The following is a 17,100-nucleotide window of genomic DNA, read 5'->3' as shown; positions in this document are numbered from 1 at the left end:
GGATTTCAGTGAATTGGTTGGTAGCCAGCGAGGTGACGTGCGACAATCGTGTTCGGAGTATCCCTCCATCTCCGCGCAAAGGCTTGTTCCCTTCTGATATATGATATATGAAGCGAGTAAACCTACTCGGTTCTATCTTTCCATGTAGGTCGACAAAGGTACAAAGCAATGCATACAGTCAAGTGAATCAGATCAACCCCCTCAGCGCCAAATTCTCGTGGTATCGCACTCCACACAACGTGTATTGACGATTGTTGGGGTATGGTCTCGTCATACCTGCGCCATTCCTATCTAAGCAGAACGGCATCCTCTACACACCTCAGCCAAACATTCATCTGTGGTCCTGACCAGCGGACTCCCCCACGACTGTGATTCCAACACCCATGGTTTTCTCCCCGAGCCTCTTATATGACGACCCTCTACTCATAGACCGCTTTGAGGATGAAGTTGGTCACGATGGCGGCTGTACAAGATGTCAGCGTGATCCCCAATGATGAGCGTGATGACGCTCACCCAGCAAGCAAACACAAAGGATCGTCTGTGGAAAATCGATAAATCAGCACTCAGCCTTACATCGCGAAGCCTATGACCACAGCGAGATGGTCGTGTAGCAGCCCGGACTACTGCGCCCGGACTGCTGGTATGATAATGTCGCGTGAACACTCACAGGACCAAGTCGATCATCGTATGGCGCCCCGGTCCTCAGTCGAATCGCTCTTGCTCTCATTTGATATACCACAAGGGCGTAAAGCATTACTGCCATTGCTGTGGGTCGATGTCGTGGTGATATAGGCGAAGACATGTACGAGAAGACGTGATCGGTGGGGAAGAGGAAAGACGCGGGAGGAAAGAGAAGAGAGATTAGGATCAGCACATGAGCCGTGTTGGCCTGTCAAAAAGAGATCAGAATAACGTACCGATGATTGTATACATGGCAGCTGAGATCTTCCCGACCTGCATTACAAAGACACCTGTCAGCGTCTTGCTCGGACAAGAAATAATCGTAATGGTGCTGAGATGAGATTATACGGTACAAGAAAGAGGAGGATGATTGTTTGGACAAAGACAACAGACTGGGAACGTAGGCTGCTCTGATCTCGGAGCTCACCTTGTCACCAAAATTGAGGAGACCGACTGCCAGTCCACCAAGGACAACGGCGAAATGAAGCCATGATAAGAAGGTTCTTCTGTGAAGGGAGGACGTCGAATGTCAAAAGGACGTACATCGAGTAAGTGCAAGGAGGAGCGGATGAAGAGGGTAATCATGTGAAGTCAGTCCCATTCTCTTCAGCATATCATGATATAGGGAGTAATGAGCGAGGATGTTCACGCACTCATTGGCAAAGAAGACTTTAGGTTCGACTCGGACGGGAAGGGCGATTCGCTGTGTATCCCGGGAGATCGGAGGCACAGAAGAGATGATCGGTACATGCAGGTGAGAAGATGTCGATGAGCGATGCGGAGAATGGGCACACGACGAAGGAGACAGAGAGAAAAGGTATCAGCGGATGACTTGTTACGTCGCATCGGAAGATGCAGAACATAATGTCTGTATGACGTACCTTTTTAGCTGTTCTCTGCAAGAGAGGTTGAGTTGACATCTTTACCGCGTATTGAAGGGACGAGGCAAGGCTGGTGTGACTGTCGCAATGGTGTTATGGCAAGTGAGCCTGGCTAGAGGATGAATGCGTACAGTCTCAAGTAATAGCAGCAGTAGAGACAGTAGATGGTAACTGTTCTACAGACAATGTGAGAGAGTGTAACGATAAAAAAGCAAGAATCGTTGGTAGACAGTTCGCACGTGCGCTCGGAGCTGTCATCGCATCTCCACGTGCCAAGAGAATCTAATTGAATCCGATCTGGGTGCTTCGTTTTTTGCGTTTCTCGATACAGCAGCATTTACGCTTTCGCTCCGCATGCGCGGTCAGACTGCACTTGATAACAATACGGGTGGGTCTCTGCGCAGAATGAAGTCTCCTGCCTTCTCACCGAGAAGATTCAGCGGGGGATGTGTATGGCTGTCTGATGAGCAGACAAGGATCCAATCTAGCATTACCACTGCGCGCTGGAAAGTGGTGCAGCGCAACACACAGTGACCTACGGATTTGTGCGGTCGGTATAGGGCAGGCAGCGATGGCTGTGTCTCGATCACTCTTCGAGCCGTTGCAAAGCCACTGCACTCACAGGCCTTGGTCGGCAAGAAGGATGGGACTTGGAACATGTCTAACAGAAGCGAGTGACGTGGCAAATATCTACTTGTCCGTCGAGGTTAATCCTGGTTACAAAGATCTATGTATAGACTCAACACAACAGATCATGGTCGTTGCTTGACCTGTCGTCTCGACGTGATCCGTTTATCATTTTCTAATGGAAGTCCAGAGTGACCATACGACACCGCAAGAACAAGCGCAAGCATATAAAAGGTAGAGGATACATCAAGTGGGATTCCAGGTTTGCTGGTTTACGGCATCGTATCTGGCGGCGTTCCGTCACGAACCGGGATCAACCACCGAAGTGACCGATTCAGAGCACAATTCTAGTTTATTGTTGTTCATTTCAGCACCGCCCGCTTTCATTGTCTCTCTCTCTCTCTCTCTCTCTCCTCTCATATCTTGCTGGTCTCAAATTCACTCTCTTCACCGCTTCGACATCGTCGACACTCGCATAAAGGGACAGTCCGTGTCCGTCGCCTCGTTCTGCATCATCAAGCTTGCTGTCTCAGTCAACCATTCAAAACCGTTTGTCCACGTTCTCCGATCGGGAAAGATAGACCGGTGCAGGACGCAGACGGAGCAGATCAGACTGGGCGCTAGTTGACCGAAAAGGGTATACATTTGACCGGTGAGTGGATCGCTCGTCCTGGTCCTCGAGATCCCCAGGGAAATCGTATCAATCCTGTTTCCCATCTGCTTTCCAAAACACATGTGCCCCCTGGATTCCCGCCAAGCTCAGATGAGGATGTGAGGTCCTTTGAATCTCGACACAATTCCCCTTCAGCATAACCCCAGTTGGTATTGCATGGGTGTGAATGAAACGACCCCCATCTTCTCACTCCTTTCATCGCTTGTTTGCGACCAACAGTATACATTTCTGGTATTACCATCACCATCTCCAACACTTTGGACGTTTAACGTCTACTCTCGTTGCAATTAATAATCCGTACGACATCTCGATCGACGTCACACTCGCTTGGCTCAAGGTCTTGACTGTCGTTCTAGCACCGAATCCATTCACAGCAGCTGACTCTGCGCCTCGAAGTGTTTGAGACAGATCGTCACACCATCTCGATCGGCTCATCAGACTCATGTTGACGTAAAGCAATTCATCGGTCTGTCGTCCTCGATTTGCCTATTTTCAGCCCACAGCAAACCACTCCATCGCCATGTCCAACAATGCACCGCCTCGTCGTGCGCACCCCAATGCTCGTTCCACGCCATACTTCCCAATCCCTTCTTCGGCTTCCTCGCCCGCATTCCTCTCTCAATCCACATTCACCTTCATCGCCTCATGGCAAGGTCAACTCTTAGTCTGTACCGTTGTTCTCGTGCTTGGAGCAGTCTATTTCTTCATTCGCGAGCCTATCGACCAATGGCGACGAAGAAGGAGGGAAGTGCTCAGTAGATTGAGAGAAAGAGAGTTGATGGAGATGGAAAAGGAAAGAGACAAGGAGAAAAGTAAAACGGCATCATCGCGAGGAGAGGATGAGTGGGACAAGGACGATGGTGGGAAAGATGCAAAGTTGAGTGCTCGAGAAAGAGGAAGAGAGAAACGGAAAGAGGTCAAGAAGAGAAAAGGATCCTTACTTCCTCCTGCAACTACAAACGACGTGGACTCCCCTTTCGCCAGCTCGATCGAATCATCCCCTGCTCCACCTATCGCCAACGGACGCTCGCCCACGCATTCGAGAAGAATACAGCTCCCATTATCACCTGCGACAGTGATACCATGTCCAAGCTCTGTTCTGAACCGGCCTCGTAAGAACGCACAGGAAGATTCTGTTCGCCTGGCCGCTCCTCGATCACTTCCTGCCTCTGTTACCGTCAACGTCGCCACTTCTCCAATCGCACCTTGGGATGTGCCTCTCCCCACCTCCCCTTCCGGTGGACCATCCAATACACACGAGACAGCTGATCGCGACGTTCCTGACAACGCCCCACTGACACTTGAGGATGAGACCGACATACAGGTCAAAACCAAATTTGATGGATTTTCGATTATTCCCGAGGCAGGATATCTTCCCGTGGTACAAACGCCAGGAGGTGGGAAGAAAAAGAAGCGGAAAGGGAAGGTTGGAGGTACTCCTTCTGCTGCAGATAAGGGATCATCCGATCACAGCTCTATCAATGGCGACCGTCGTGCTTCGGCTGATCCGCGTTCTGGGATCTCGTCGGACAACTCTACGAACCCCTCTTCGTCACCGTATCAGCTGTCACGATCGCTGCCAACGAATCTGCCCGGTCCTAGGCATCAAAGAATATCGAGTATTACCACTCGTCTCGATCTTAGTACGCAGCAGCTCCGAGACATAGTTGAACAAAGAGATGACACGATTGACTCCTTGCGTGGCGAGATCGGACTTGCTAAAGCTGAAGAAGCCAAAGCTAGGGAAGATGCGACAAGGGCCAGGCTTATTGAGGAAAGGCTGAAGGTTGACCTGGAGAGACTGAAAAGGGTCAATCAGAAGTCAGACGCTGATGCAAGACGGCGAGAGCAAGATGTGAGCACACACGATTCTAGACTTTGCTGACTATGACTGACCTGTTCCAAATTGATAGCTGCAACATCGCCTATCGCAGCTGCACCAACTATACACCTCTGTGATCCAAAGGCTGGCGTCGTTCGAGATGGTCTTACGAGAAAACGGCGCTACGATCCCACCACCAGCGTCTCCAATCCCCCTCCAATTTCCTCAGAGCGGTCCTGTGCCGATCCTGCCAACCAGCCCTTACAATGCGAGCCCCGGGCGGCATACACCCCTGGGAGGGAACTTTATTCCCTATCCCAGCCCGGGAATGTACCCCTCACCAATGCTTCATCTTGGAGCGTATCATACCAATTCGCACGGTCATTCGCATTCGGCTTCGCCGAGCCCATTCAGACGATCAAGCGAAGCTCGAGCTGGTGGGAGCAATGGGATGTCCCCCATTCCCCACGGCGTTCACGAAGGCGATAGCTCATCACTTGCTGGACCTTTGACTCCAGGACTGTTAGGCGAAGGAGGTCTATATGCGATGGATATCGGATCAAGCACCATGCCGATCGGACGCGGTATTCCACCGTCCGGTGACTCGGAGGAAGTGCATAGCGACGCCCATGCCTTGAACGCATTGAACCAAAGAAGAAGATTCAGCATTGAGTCAACGGTCTTGAAAAAGAAAGTCAAGGAGGAGAAGGGAGCGAATGGCGAGAGCATTGAAGAGGAAAACGGGACTGAGACTTTGATCACTGAGAATAGGACGGAGAATGAGACGGACTCGACTGGTGACAACCATCCAGCCAGTCCCAGCCCCATCTCGACAACGATCGTGGCGCTCAGAGTGCTTGAGGATGGTGCAAGAGGGAATGTGTATTATTCGCCCGAAACTGGTCGCAGCATTCCCTTGCAATTCGGAATCTCTGAATCGGACGAAACTTCACAAGCAAACCGGGGCGTCGAAGCTGTCCCCGATCTTGAAACCGATACCGAACAATCTTCTTCGCTCAGCGCCAGTATTAACGGCACGACTGCTTCAGCCTCATCAAGCGGAGATAACGAATGTGAAACTCGAGAAAGGGGAAGAATGATGGTCATCGCAGAACCGATATTCGCGAGTCTCGCTCATACTCCGGAACAAATCGAAGAGATGAGAAGGATGAGGGAAGCGGCAGTGAGAGAAAGACAGAGGAGTGCCAGTCTGTCCGTGGGTGGTGGGGGTCAGAGGAAGAATGTGGGCTTGGGAATGGGTGGATTGTTGACGCCTAGTCCGAGTAAGAGTCCTGTACCTCTTAGAGGGTGAGCGGAACTGGGTTCAGTGATCTTGCCTGTCAACTTGCAGTCGGTCGGGTGCAGGGCTTTTTCAAAGATGTTGGCGAACCCCTTTCAAATAGTAGTTTTAGGTTGAGATTGTGTGGTCAAGATGCTGGGAGACTGGGAGAAAATGGACATTTTATCAGTCATCCACCGGTAGTTTTCGCGGTCCCCAGAGTTGATGTGCATATGCATGATTGCGTGTTGAGTCTTGTCCTGGTCACGAGACGTTACTGTTGGTCGCAGCTATTGTAAAAGCGAATAAATCCGTGGTCAGCATAAGGACGAGCAGAGAATGACGGAGGTTGGGAGAGGAGATGATGATGAAACGATGCTAAGTGTCTTTGCTCTCAACCGGTTATCAAAATTCCCGAGAGACGATTGGACAGATTTTACGATTTCCATCCCGCTCTCACCGGACGGAGGAAGAGGAGTTGGAGGATGATTTCCAACAACAACAACGACGTAGGATCAACTCTTTCATATCATTTCGAGCCTTCTTGGAAATTGATCGGTGACTACCCGTCGGACGTCCGTGAGTGACTGCTACTACTGCTACTGGTACTGATTCGGTGGGTGTGTGGAAGGTATAAAGGACTGATGCAGAGAAGAAGAAGCTGAGTTGTCTTTCTGTCGGATAGAAATCGTCTTATCTTTAACCGTGAATCACCGACTCTCAATTCTCCCTTGCCGTCGTCAACTCATTCACCTCGTCACCACTCATCTACTCAAACCAGACAGACTATCGTCACATCGTCACATCGTCACATCGTCACATCGTCACATCGTCACATCGTCACATCGTCACATCGTCACATCGTGCACCAAACATCAACGTTCACTCACACCAAGAATCATATCATAGCGTAAACAAAAACGAACATTCAACACAACTGAACGCACGGAAAACATGTCATCCGCTTCACTCCCCAAGGGTATCCATCTCACCTCTTCCATCCCCAAGGGTGGGGAAGGCATCATCACAGCTCCGGGGCTCGAGTTCCTCGCGATCCTCCATAGGACTTTCGAGGGGAAGAGACAAGAGCTGTTGAAGAACAGGGAGAAGGTACAGGCTGAACTCGACAAGGTGAGTTCGTGAGAAGCGTTAGAGCAGTGTTCCTCGTCTCGCGCCATGAGGGTTTCGGGGAGCTGGAAAGAAAAATCGCGGAGAAGGAACCTGGCGGGATAGGTCTCGTCAAGCGAAAGGTATCCTCGCTTGGGGATCGTGGGTCAGTGGTCATGACGAAGAGCGGGTGATTACAGATACAAAGCCGAAGCGGAACGAGCGGCTTAGATCCCCCGATCCGATGTCTCCGCCAATGGCGACCTGTGGCCTCAATGACTGATACTGATACCTTCCTTCTTCTCCATGACAGGGCAAGCCACTCACGTTCCTCCCTGAGACGAGGGAGATCCGTGAGGCGCCAGCTTGGAGATGTGCCCCTCCTGGTCCAGGTCTCGAGGACAGACGGTGAGTTCATTCGTTATTGGCCCTGTGTATGGGCTTTATGTATCAAGCCCAATGCTGACCGATGCTCTGTTCCCTCTCTTCCCTCCCGTTACGCGTTGGAACTTGTTACCTATGAAACCTCAGAGTTGAGATCACCGGTCCGACAGACCGAAAAATGGTCATCAATGCTCTGAACTCTGGCGCCAAGACTTTCATGGCCGACTTTGAGGGTGAGTACCTTGTCCATATGAAAGCAGGAAACTGACGGTGTCGGTGATCGACAACATACCACAGACTCCAACTCTCCCACTTGGTCAAACTTGGTCCTCGGCCAAGCTAACCTGCACGACGCTATACGGTAAGTATCTTCACGTTGGCCTGCAAGGATTGCTCAGATAATTTATGGGTATCTATCCCAGCCGCCAGATCGACTTCGAAATCAACGGCAAGGCTTACAAGCTCACTGACAAACCTGCCGTGCTGTTGGTCCGGTAAGTGTATCATTCACCAATGTATCATTCCTTACTCACCCGCTTGTTAATACTGTAGCCCCCGAGGATGGCACCTCCCTGAGCCTCGAGTACTTATCGACGGCGTACCTCTCTCTGGTTCGCTCTTCGACTTTGGTCTCTACTTCTTCCACAATGCTGCCGAGCTCATCAAGCGAGGTCACGGTCCCTACTTCTACCTTCCCAAGATGGAGCATCACCTCGAAGCTCGACTGTGGAATGACGTCTTCTGCCTTGCGACTTCCCACCTCGGACTTAAGCAGGGAACCATTCGTGCAACAGTGCTCATCGAGACATTGCCTGCCGCCTTCCAAATGGAGGAGATTCTTTACGAGTTGAAGGAGCACTCGGCCGGATTGAACTGCGGTAGATGGGATTATATCTTCAGCTTGTGAGTGAATGTGAACTGCTGGGAGAAAGCATTGGGAGATTGATCGTGCTTGTGCTCGCAGTATCAAGAAGCAACGAGCCCACAAGGCGTGTGTCTTCCCTGACCGTTCCGACGTGACTATGACTGTGCCTTTCATGGACGCCTACGTCCGTCTTCTCATCCAGACTTGTCACAAGTGAGTCTATTCTTGCGTCTCGTTCCTCCGTCTTGTGTCTGACCGTCGTTCAACAGGCGAAAGGTCGCAGCTATGGGAGGCATGTCGGCCCAGATCCCAATCAAGAACGACCCGGACGCCAACGAAAGAGCAATGTCCAAGGTCCGAGCGGACAAATTGCGAGAAGTTACGGCGGGACATGACGGTACTTGGGTGGCTCACCCTGCTCTTGTCAAAATCGCCTTGGATATTTTCAACGAGCACATGAAGGGTCCAAACCAGGTGAGTGGCATTCGTACATCTTGAGGCGCAGAATCAGGCGGGTGGCTCTTACCTCGAGGCACCGTGTGAACAGAAAGCTGATCGAGTCCACTCAATAGTACCACATCAGGAGAGAAGATGTTGTGGTGACCGACAAGCAGATCGCCGACCCGTCCGTCCCCGGTAAAGTCACTGAGCAAGGTGTTCGCGATAACGTCTCGGCGTGAGTACTACGTCCACTTATGATATGGTGGGATACATGAATGTAGAACTGAGATTGAACTCCAGTGCACTCTCATACTGCGCTGCATGGATCTCTGGCAACGGTTGTGTTCCCATCAACTACCTTATGGTAAGTTGAACGCGCTAGAATATCAAACAATGAAAGCAGGCTCAAGGTCTTCGTGATTGCAGGAGGATGCCGCCACCGCCGAGATTGCAAGGGTCCAGCTTTGGCAATGGAGCAAGTACGGCTCGAAAACTGTGAGCTATCCTCCTTGTAGTTCCAGCAGGCGTCTTCTCTTCGGTCATCTGGTCGACGATTCTATCACTACTGGCTCCTGCCAGACCGAACTCCCTTGAGCATCTTTCCGTACTTTGATAGATCGCTGACAGGTCGTCTGATTCTGCAGGACACCGGCAAGACGATCTCTCCTTCTTACCTCCAACCCATCTTCTCGGAAGAGTCGGCCAAAGTGTCCAAGCTTCCTGGCATTGATCCTCACCACGTCAAGATTGCCTCCGAATACATGGCTCAGCAGGTCAAAGCTCAGTGGCCTAGCGATTTCTTGACTTCGGACTTGTTGGGCTACTTGGAAGGTGTTGGTACGGTGGGCGGTCAGAAGAAAGCGAGTCTTTAGGGATCAAATTAGGTGGTATGGCTTTGACAAGAAGGTGAACGACTTTCTGTCGAATAAGTGAATCGGTGAGAAGACTCAAAGAATAGTTTGTACATTGTACTTTTATGCATTCGCGGTGTTTGAGAGTCGTTGGTGTCTCGCTTGTAGTCCTGTACTGGAAACCGTAGGAATGGCTAAATCTAGAGGCGCACGTAGGTGTTGAAGACAGTTTGCTCATAAAACATCGCTACGGCCAAAGAATAACTTATAGTGATGCTACCAAATATTCATAACTCAATCTCTTCATCTCGGATCTTCTCCAACCCACCCAGACCTACACCAACCCCAGGCCCAAGCTTCAACATACTTGACATGCTCCTCACACTACTGGGCGACGCGAGAGCCTCGCCCCCGTCCCCTTCACGATACTTCGGCAGAGGGCCGAGACCAAGAGAGGGGGGTTGTATTCGTCCGACTTTGTCGGGAGTTGTTGGGACGCCGTTGGTGAGAGTTGGATTTTCATCGGACGCTGAGGGTGGGGTGGTCTTGTCGTCATTGGGGACATGACAAGTCCTGGATGTCGAGGCGATAGGACGTGATCGACTGTCTTCAGCCTCCGATACGGACGCAGGATGGGTGTCCTGTTCGGCGGCATCAATCCGCTTCTGATCAATTTCCTTTTGGGTCCTTCTTTCGATAGCTGATCGAAATCGAGCAAGACTATTTGGCGATCTTGTACGGCCGATCTGAGTCGCGAGAGGTAAGCCACTCATTTCTGGGAGCTGCCCCGACTTCGACGATGGTGGTGATGAGATGGATGGACTTCTGAAGAGATGGGAAGTGAAGAGACCTCTCATTTTGGAGGGTGTCGAGACAGAGATAACTTCAGCTTTTACCAAAGTCTGTCCCGGTCCCGAAGAGAGCTCAGTCTCTGCCTCGGTCTCAGGTTCTCCTCCACCCTCCCATGTAGACCGATCGGCGCTCTCCTTCCTTGCAGCAGGAGCGATCATCACCGAAGTCGAAGACGATTTATGATCGTTGCCACAGACTGATGACGACTGTCGGACACTCCCCTTACTCAGGACCGTATGCAGAGTATTGGCCGAGATAAACGGTTTGCCATAGGGAACAGGTGCAGTTTCTGGTCTTCTTTCTTCTACTTTGTCTCTCTGATTCCCCAATCGATAGTGGAAGATGGAAGAAGCGGTTCGAGTTCCCTTCCCATTTCTCTCCTCGGCTTTGTTTCCATCTGATCGTAAGGAGCCAGTGTATTCATTCGCTGCAACATCCTCCTCCCTAGGATTCGAATCCCTCTGGCCTTTTCTCGACGGAATGGTCATCATTGTAGACAAGCGATCTCTCATCCTGCCAGTCTGACGTCGGAAAGCTAATGAACCCGTTGGATGACCTACCACGGGGGGTAAAGGAAGTCGTGCTCGGTTCACACGAAACTTGGAGAAGGAAGAAGACAACTGGAGATGAGGGGCGGATCGACCGGTCAAAGATAGCTCGGATCGGGTATATAAAGGCGGTAGTGGCTTGACGGCGGAAACGGACGAAACAAAAGGGGATTGTAGTTCGACCTCTCGGGGAATATAGATGCTTTCCTCCTTCAAATCTGTGAAGACTGTGAGCGCCATGTTCAATGCAAAGCAAAGCTTCGAGATGCAATAACAGTCTTGACTTACCCTGCGTTTGACGTAGAACCAAAGTTCCATCACCCAGAGATTGACTGACATCCTTCAAGCCTTGTCTTCCGTCATCTACATCAACCAGCTCTTTCGAGTCTAAGCTCCTTCCCAACATCTTGTCAGAATCGGACATGATTCCCTCCGACAACTTTCCATGCTCGCCATCTAGAAACTCATATATGGAGAGTATCGACCCATTCCCTTTCTCCGTGACTGTCAAATGATTGTATTTCACGTCTAGTGAAGGGACGGAGGAAGCATTTCCGGATACCGTGGGAAACGCTAGATCTGCGGTGGTCAGTGGTGGTGGTGAGACAGTGTTGGAGAGAAGAGAATCACAGTCTGACAGTGGTGAGATGGGTATGTCGGAGATGCTTGGCCAGGAGGTGACCATTGGGGAGATCTCAGCTTGGGTAGAGTTATGTTCATGGTTCGTTTTCGGTTGAGGTCCGGTGATGCTAGTGTCTCCATGGTCGGCATCATCGGCTCTATCAGAGGGTGAAGCTGCGCGAAGGGATTCGAGAAATTGGGACGAATACGTATTCACAAGTAAGCTGGTCGGCTTGTGAACTGAATAATTCAAGTCTTCGTCTCCCCTTCCTGAGGGTATGGAAGAAGGACTGAAAGAGGGCGGAAGGTCCAGTGAGCTAACAGGTATGTAGACATTGAGAGTGGGTGACTCTGAGGTCCTGAGTCGAGCTATATGTGCGATCTGAGGGGGAGTGAGGGTCGAGTTCTTGCGAGAGGATGGGAAGAGCCGGAACGGAGGAGTGACGGCGGGATTGGACGTCATGTCGGTATCGGGAGAGAGTGACGAGATAAGATGGGAAGAGACAGTCCAAACCAGAGTCGAGGTGTCTGGAATTTCAGGATAGCGTCTGATGTATTGGATATGCTGGATATACAGTACATTGAAGGGGGATGAGGGAACGAGTACCGATACAGGTCAATTATAGTAGGCTCGCGCGAATGTCAGTCGCTCAGTCATCGAGACGAGCGTCAAGTCAGTTTGTCAGATCCACATAATTGGGTATGATACAAGCCTTCGCGTCACGCCTGTAGGAACAGTAAGGTCACGCTGCGGGTGTAAAGAGGCGAAGCACAGGCTGTACGTAGGTGTTTCCATGAAATGGCCGGTGAGGGTGTCTCAATTGATGAGAGCGAAATAACGCTTTGTGCGAGAGACTCCACGGACGACCCGTTCATGCTGGGTAGTCTATAAGGGAGCGCACCGCGGGCGATCAAATGTGATATGATCTGAAGGCCTGAGTAGCGTCGTCTACGAATAATTTACGCATCAACAAAACGAACAGATGGATTCTCAGACCAATCTCAGACCAAGAAAGTGACCAGCAGGATTTAAATAGGGGGACCGGATAGATTTCACCTTGCTTTCTCGTTCGCCTTCGACTTTTTCCTCCGTTAATATTCAACGATCGTCCCAACGTCTTAACGTCTTTCATAGTAACAACGCCATCTTCTCCCATCGCCCAAGATGCCTGCTGGGAACTTCCGGTTCAAGGTCCGACCTAAGAAGGGTGCGTCGCGTCGGAAGTGGACCTCAAAGATGAGGTAAATCGTAGCTGACATCATTCCGTCCTTACCTCGGTCTTTGCGTCTCACCCTTTCCCGCTCGGTGCTCACTCGTCCTCTGTACGTCCAACATCTATCACTCGCCATACCTATCCACCGAAACTCTGCACCCCCTCTCACACTCTCCTCATATCTCATATGGATCACCGTTCCCTCCCACCCCTTGACACTTGACACTTGACTCGACACAGACCGACTCACCATCCCCTGCGCTCCCGAACTCACCTCCCTCCTCGCCTGTTTCGCCACCACCGGAGACTTGCGACACGCCTCCACATGCGCTGATGCGTCAAAGGCCCTGCATGCGTGTATGGCTACGAGACAGAACGTCGGCGGAGGCGCCAAGAGCTCGGTGAGTCACGACGAAGTTCTTGTTTGTCGATGGTATCTTGGTCATTTTTCTGCCGTCCCTTGTCTCCCCTATGTGTGTCGGTGATCCTGTATGGCTGGATGGATGGATGCTCGGTCGGCTGGTTGGTCGGTTGGTCGGTTGAGTGGCCCTGGCCTTTAGGTTGCCGGATCACTTTCCCGGAGGTGCGGACAGAATGAGAGGTTAGAGGGATCCGGGATGCAATGTGAGAGTTGTATCGCACTTAGAAACGGATTACCGCGATATGGCAATCTTTTCGCCTATCACGACTCGACAAGGCTGCCAGTCTTGTCTTAGCTCTTTGGTGGCCAGACAGCTAGCACCACCGATCCTTCACTCATCGGAACCGCCCCCCTGCCTCTCTGTCTGTACAATGTGGTCCGAGCCGCGATTAGCGAGAGTTACGGAGCAATGATCTTGAACGACCGTCGCTGACTATGTCATCTTCTTATCTCTGCGCTACAGATGAACCACCTTCTTGGTCGGATTCGAAGATAGAAAGCAGGGCAGAAGCAGGAACATTTCAGATACCAGATCTCACGATACCTCATGCATTACTCCATATCCCACTCGAAATTGTGCACATACATATGTCAATACATGCAGGATCATGATATTGCAGCTAGCTCGTATGTCCAGTCCGTTCCGCCTTCGCGTATGTCTACCTGGCGCTCCACCTACCTCGCAGGATGGAAATACCGACCTACGCTTCGCCTGCTTTCTTTGCTCTTTCCATCACCTCTTTCAGTTCTTCTGCAGCCGCACATAATGCGTCTCCCATCTGAGCTGCATCGTTGTTCTTGGTGGTGATTCCCCATGTCAAAGTGTTGTCTCCAATAGCGTAGCTCAGACCATAACCATCCTCAACAACTGTCAATGGAATGATATCAGCTGGGCTCCAGGTCAGGCACATGTCGATATGAACTCACCTTCGCCGTAACCCCATCCGTCTAGGAATTTGCTTGATAATTGACTGGTACTCAACTCCCAATGACTACTCCTTCCAAAAGCCTCATCCTTGAATACCGCAGGTACGTCCTCACCCTCTTTGACGAGCTTCTTCAGACCGAACATGTGTCTATCAACACCCTGCGCGTCCGCCGCCCAGACACTATACTGAATATGTCTCGAGGCGGCCTTTCTGAAAAGCTTTTCTCTGTCCACGTCAGAGACGTTGGAGTCCAGCATCGCCTCGCAGAATGTTTTGGATTCAGCTGATGCCGATCGGATGACCTCAGTTCGACCAAGTAGGTATTTTCTGGTTTGGCATGACTCGTAGGTGACTGCCGGTCGACCGTGCAGTCGGAAGAATGCAAGCTGCTTGACCATCTGAACCCAAGCGTCGGGAGACGTCTTGTGCGTCTTGATCAACTCTTTGCCATAGCCTGTGAAGTTAACCATCTGCAGATTTAAGGAGCATTCCAAATCAGCAGTGCTGTGAGATCTCACTGACGAAACAAGTTACACGTACCTTGAGATCTTGCAGAGCCATCTCCTCTCCGAAGCCCTTCTTGGACCGTTCCAGGACCTCCTTCAGCTTTCCATCGAGTTCGAAGACGATTTCTTCAGGTCTGGCCATCAGGCTTGTAGCGTTCTCGCCCTCAGGCGGTTCAAGTGGTATCTTGCCCTGCGCAACAGAAGCAAGCAGGAATTCATTCATCCTCAGTGTAGGGGTACCATCGAGCATTGAGTCTGAACCAATGACCAGCTCGATTAGCTTCCCCGACCGAGGTGATCAGGGTATAGGACTTACGTTCGCCATTGAATCCACTCTCTCCACTGGAGTCAACGATGATTTGGTGCTTGTCGAACCACCGGTTGAATCCCTTGCCCGCAGCTGATCTGTCATGCCCACCCGCCCAAATAGACCAGGCTCGTGCATCATCCGTTGTTGGGGCAGGTCCATCATCAAGACATACAAGAAGGATAGCCGACTCGATAGCTTCGACGGCAGCTTTGTTGGTCGGCGACAATGATATTATGTGGTCCCTAGCCTTAATCCCGGTAAGATGTTAGCTGCCGGAACACGGACGGGACCTTAGCTTACATCTGTCCATACGTCCCTATTATCCGCCGTCAGGATGCCCACCCCACTTCCCTCCTTGCCATCGGCTAGCTTCTTCACCTCTCTGAATGCCTCAGCGAGCTCCGTTTTGCCTCGTCCTTCGGTGTCAACCTTGAAGTACCGGTTATTCCGCAGGACTACAACGTGGTGGTTGTCCTTGGGATGAGCCAACGGGACATCGGCTGGTTTAGTAGGAATTCGAGCGGCATTGAAACTATTTTCAACATGGTCAGGTACTGACAGCAGCGCTAATGATGAGAGCTTACAGATAGTGGTAGGACTCCATACAGAGAGGTTGCCCCTTGACTTTCTCTGGCTCCAGCAGCTCACTTCAAGGAAGCAGGTCTTACATCAACTTCCAATCTCGGTCTGAGCCATTGCTCACTCACTTATCGACCAATTTCTTGAACTCTACCGTTGCTCTCACCAGTTCCGCCGCTCGTTCTTCCTGTTTCTGGCCCTTGCCCAATCCCTTCTTATGGATATAAAAGTAGCTGACGTTGGGGATGATCCTTCCTCTATATCCCATATACGCCGTCTCATTCCACCATTCGCTCAACCACGAATCTTTCCCCTTTGCGCGCTCTTCCAACCGACTTTGAAGTGTCTTGGCATAGTCGGAAGACAGGAAGTCGTCGATAAGCGATTTGTTGTGTTTGAGCTGGGCGGGTGTGAGGAGAGGAATGAGGGTTTCGTAATACTTGTGGAACGTTGATGAGAGAGTTGGGACGGGTAGATGGGGGATAGTAGATTGCGAGGCATATAGAGGTTTGTTCGTCGCAGCTACGTTCTTGACGGGCTGACCAGTGGACAGCTGGCGCTTAGGGGGCACGGCGATTGGCATGGCGGAGTGCTGGAGAGCAAGTGGGAAGCAGCTGTCAGCAACAGAGGCAGGGATCATCACACCGCATGGCATCGTAGGGTTCTGAATCAGATCGCAAAGCCATGAACTCACTTGAAGACCTGAAAGTGCAGACACAGGTCGAGAAGTACGGGAGTTCAGTGAGAGGATTCGGAGGAGCATCGATGTGGTTTATCCGTGAGCTCGATACGACGCAAACAGTGGCTGCTGTGGTCTGTGTATATACACAACACCTTGTTGGTCGATATGATACTACCTAGTATGATAAATTGATGGAAAAGGACATTGTCTGATGCGCTGATATATAGTCTCTCTCCGGGAAATGACCTTGTGAATGCATGTAGGAGAGAAAACAACAGCCCTCGTTTGTTACATTCACCTCACCGGTTGACAAGGTTTGTGATATAACCGGTGGGTGTGCCCGACCAACGCCGATCACTGTGGCACACGGCCGTAGCAGTGGGTCCGACTTTGCTTCATCTTTTCATGCTCCTTGCACCTATGCTGACGAGCGGATCAGTCTTTGAGAATACACAGTCCAGTGTTTTAGCTGTTTAGCTGTGTGAGCGATGGTGTGTTGTTCACAGGTCAGCGTCAGGTCATAACATAGTGAAACGGAGTACGTCGTCCCATCGTCCCGTTGCGGAAGAACGATTCTCTCTCTGAGGATGTGACATGATATGATGCAAGTCCTTCGAAAGTTGTCACCTATCAGAAATTGACCACCACTGCTCAGAATCTCGACAATTGCGGTGCTGAGCATCGAGATCTCTCTCATGATGGTGTGACAGACAGGGTTTCAGGGATGCAGTGGACGTGTGTATTCTGAAACGCCACTCCAGTGTGCGGGGGCAAAATGGAGATTTCCCAGTGAGAATTCCAGTGATGATTTTTGCGGGGTAAAAAAA

At 51.0% G+C, this 17,100-nt stretch overlaps 5 protein-coding genes across 5 annotated transcripts; 2 read left to right on the top strand and 3 right to left on the bottom strand.

Annotated features, from left to right (window-relative positions):
• Positions 1 to 419: 419 nt before the first annotated feature.
• IAR55_006660 (vacuolar transporter chaperone 1) lies at positions 420 to 1,601 on the bottom strand (the record flags this gene model as incomplete). Its single annotated transcript, XM_066949740.1, has 7 exons — positions 420 to 463; positions 514 to 538; positions 668 to 765; positions 918 to 954; positions 1,109 to 1,187; positions 1,335 to 1,384; positions 1,563 to 1,601. 7 exons carry the CDS (start codon positions 1,599 to 1,601, stop codon positions 420 to 422), a joined length of 372 nt encoding a protein of 123 aa, XP_066800034.1.
• Positions 1,602 to 3,382: 1,781 nt separating this feature from the next.
• IAR55_006659 (uncharacterized protein) lies at positions 3,383 to 5,996 on the top strand (the record flags this gene model as incomplete). Its single annotated transcript, XM_066949739.1, has 2 exons — positions 3,383 to 4,717; positions 4,776 to 5,996. 2 exons carry the CDS (start codon positions 3,383 to 3,385, stop codon positions 5,994 to 5,996), a joined length of 2,556 nt encoding a protein of 851 aa, XP_066800033.1.
• A 921-nt stretch (positions 5,997 to 6,917) lies between these two features.
• Positions 6,918 to 9,632, top strand: IAR55_006658 (malate synthase A; the record flags this gene model as incomplete). The annotated part of the gene is made up of 12 exons (XM_066949738.1): positions 6,918 to 7,094; positions 7,384 to 7,478; positions 7,602 to 7,687; positions 7,752 to 7,815; positions 7,877 to 7,948; positions 8,007 to 8,357; positions 8,419 to 8,532; positions 8,589 to 8,793; positions 8,892 to 8,995; positions 9,061 to 9,124; positions 9,187 to 9,255; positions 9,405 to 9,632. The coding sequence occupies 12 exons, from the start codon at positions 6,918 to 6,920 to the stop codon at positions 9,630 to 9,632; spliced, it is 1,629 nt and encodes a 542-aa protein (XP_066800032.1).
• A 266-nt stretch (positions 9,633 to 9,898) lies between these two features.
• Positions 9,899 to 12,095, bottom strand: IAR55_006657 (uncharacterized protein; the record flags this gene model as incomplete). The annotated part of the gene is made up of 2 exons (XM_066949737.1): positions 9,899 to 11,229; positions 11,300 to 12,095. The coding sequence occupies 2 exons, from the start codon at positions 12,093 to 12,095 to the stop codon at positions 9,899 to 9,901; spliced, it is 2,127 nt and encodes a 708-aa protein (XP_066800031.1).
• Positions 12,096 to 13,968: 1,873 nt separating this feature from the next.
• On the bottom strand, positions 13,969 to 16,354 carry IAR55_006656 (uncharacterized protein; the record flags this gene model as incomplete). Its single annotated transcript, XM_066949736.1, has 8 exons — positions 13,969 to 14,135; positions 14,195 to 14,666; positions 14,737 to 14,957; positions 15,019 to 15,259; positions 15,313 to 15,544; positions 15,597 to 15,659; positions 15,720 to 16,183; positions 16,286 to 16,354. The coding sequence occupies 8 exons, from the start codon at positions 16,352 to 16,354 to the stop codon at positions 13,969 to 13,971; spliced, it is 1,929 nt and encodes a 642-aa protein (XP_066800030.1).
• Between the last annotated feature and the right edge of the window lie 746 nt (positions 16,355 to 17,100).

This window comes from Kwoniella newhampshirensis, chromosome 14 (genome assembly GCF_039105145.1).
Source record: "Kwoniella newhampshirensis strain CBS 13917 chromosome 14, whole genome shotgun sequence".
NCBI lineage: Eukaryota > Fungi > Basidiomycota > Tremellomycetes > Tremellales > Cryptococcaceae > Kwoniella > Kwoniella newhampshirensis.
This window is presented reverse-complemented; position numbering and strand designations above follow the sequence as displayed.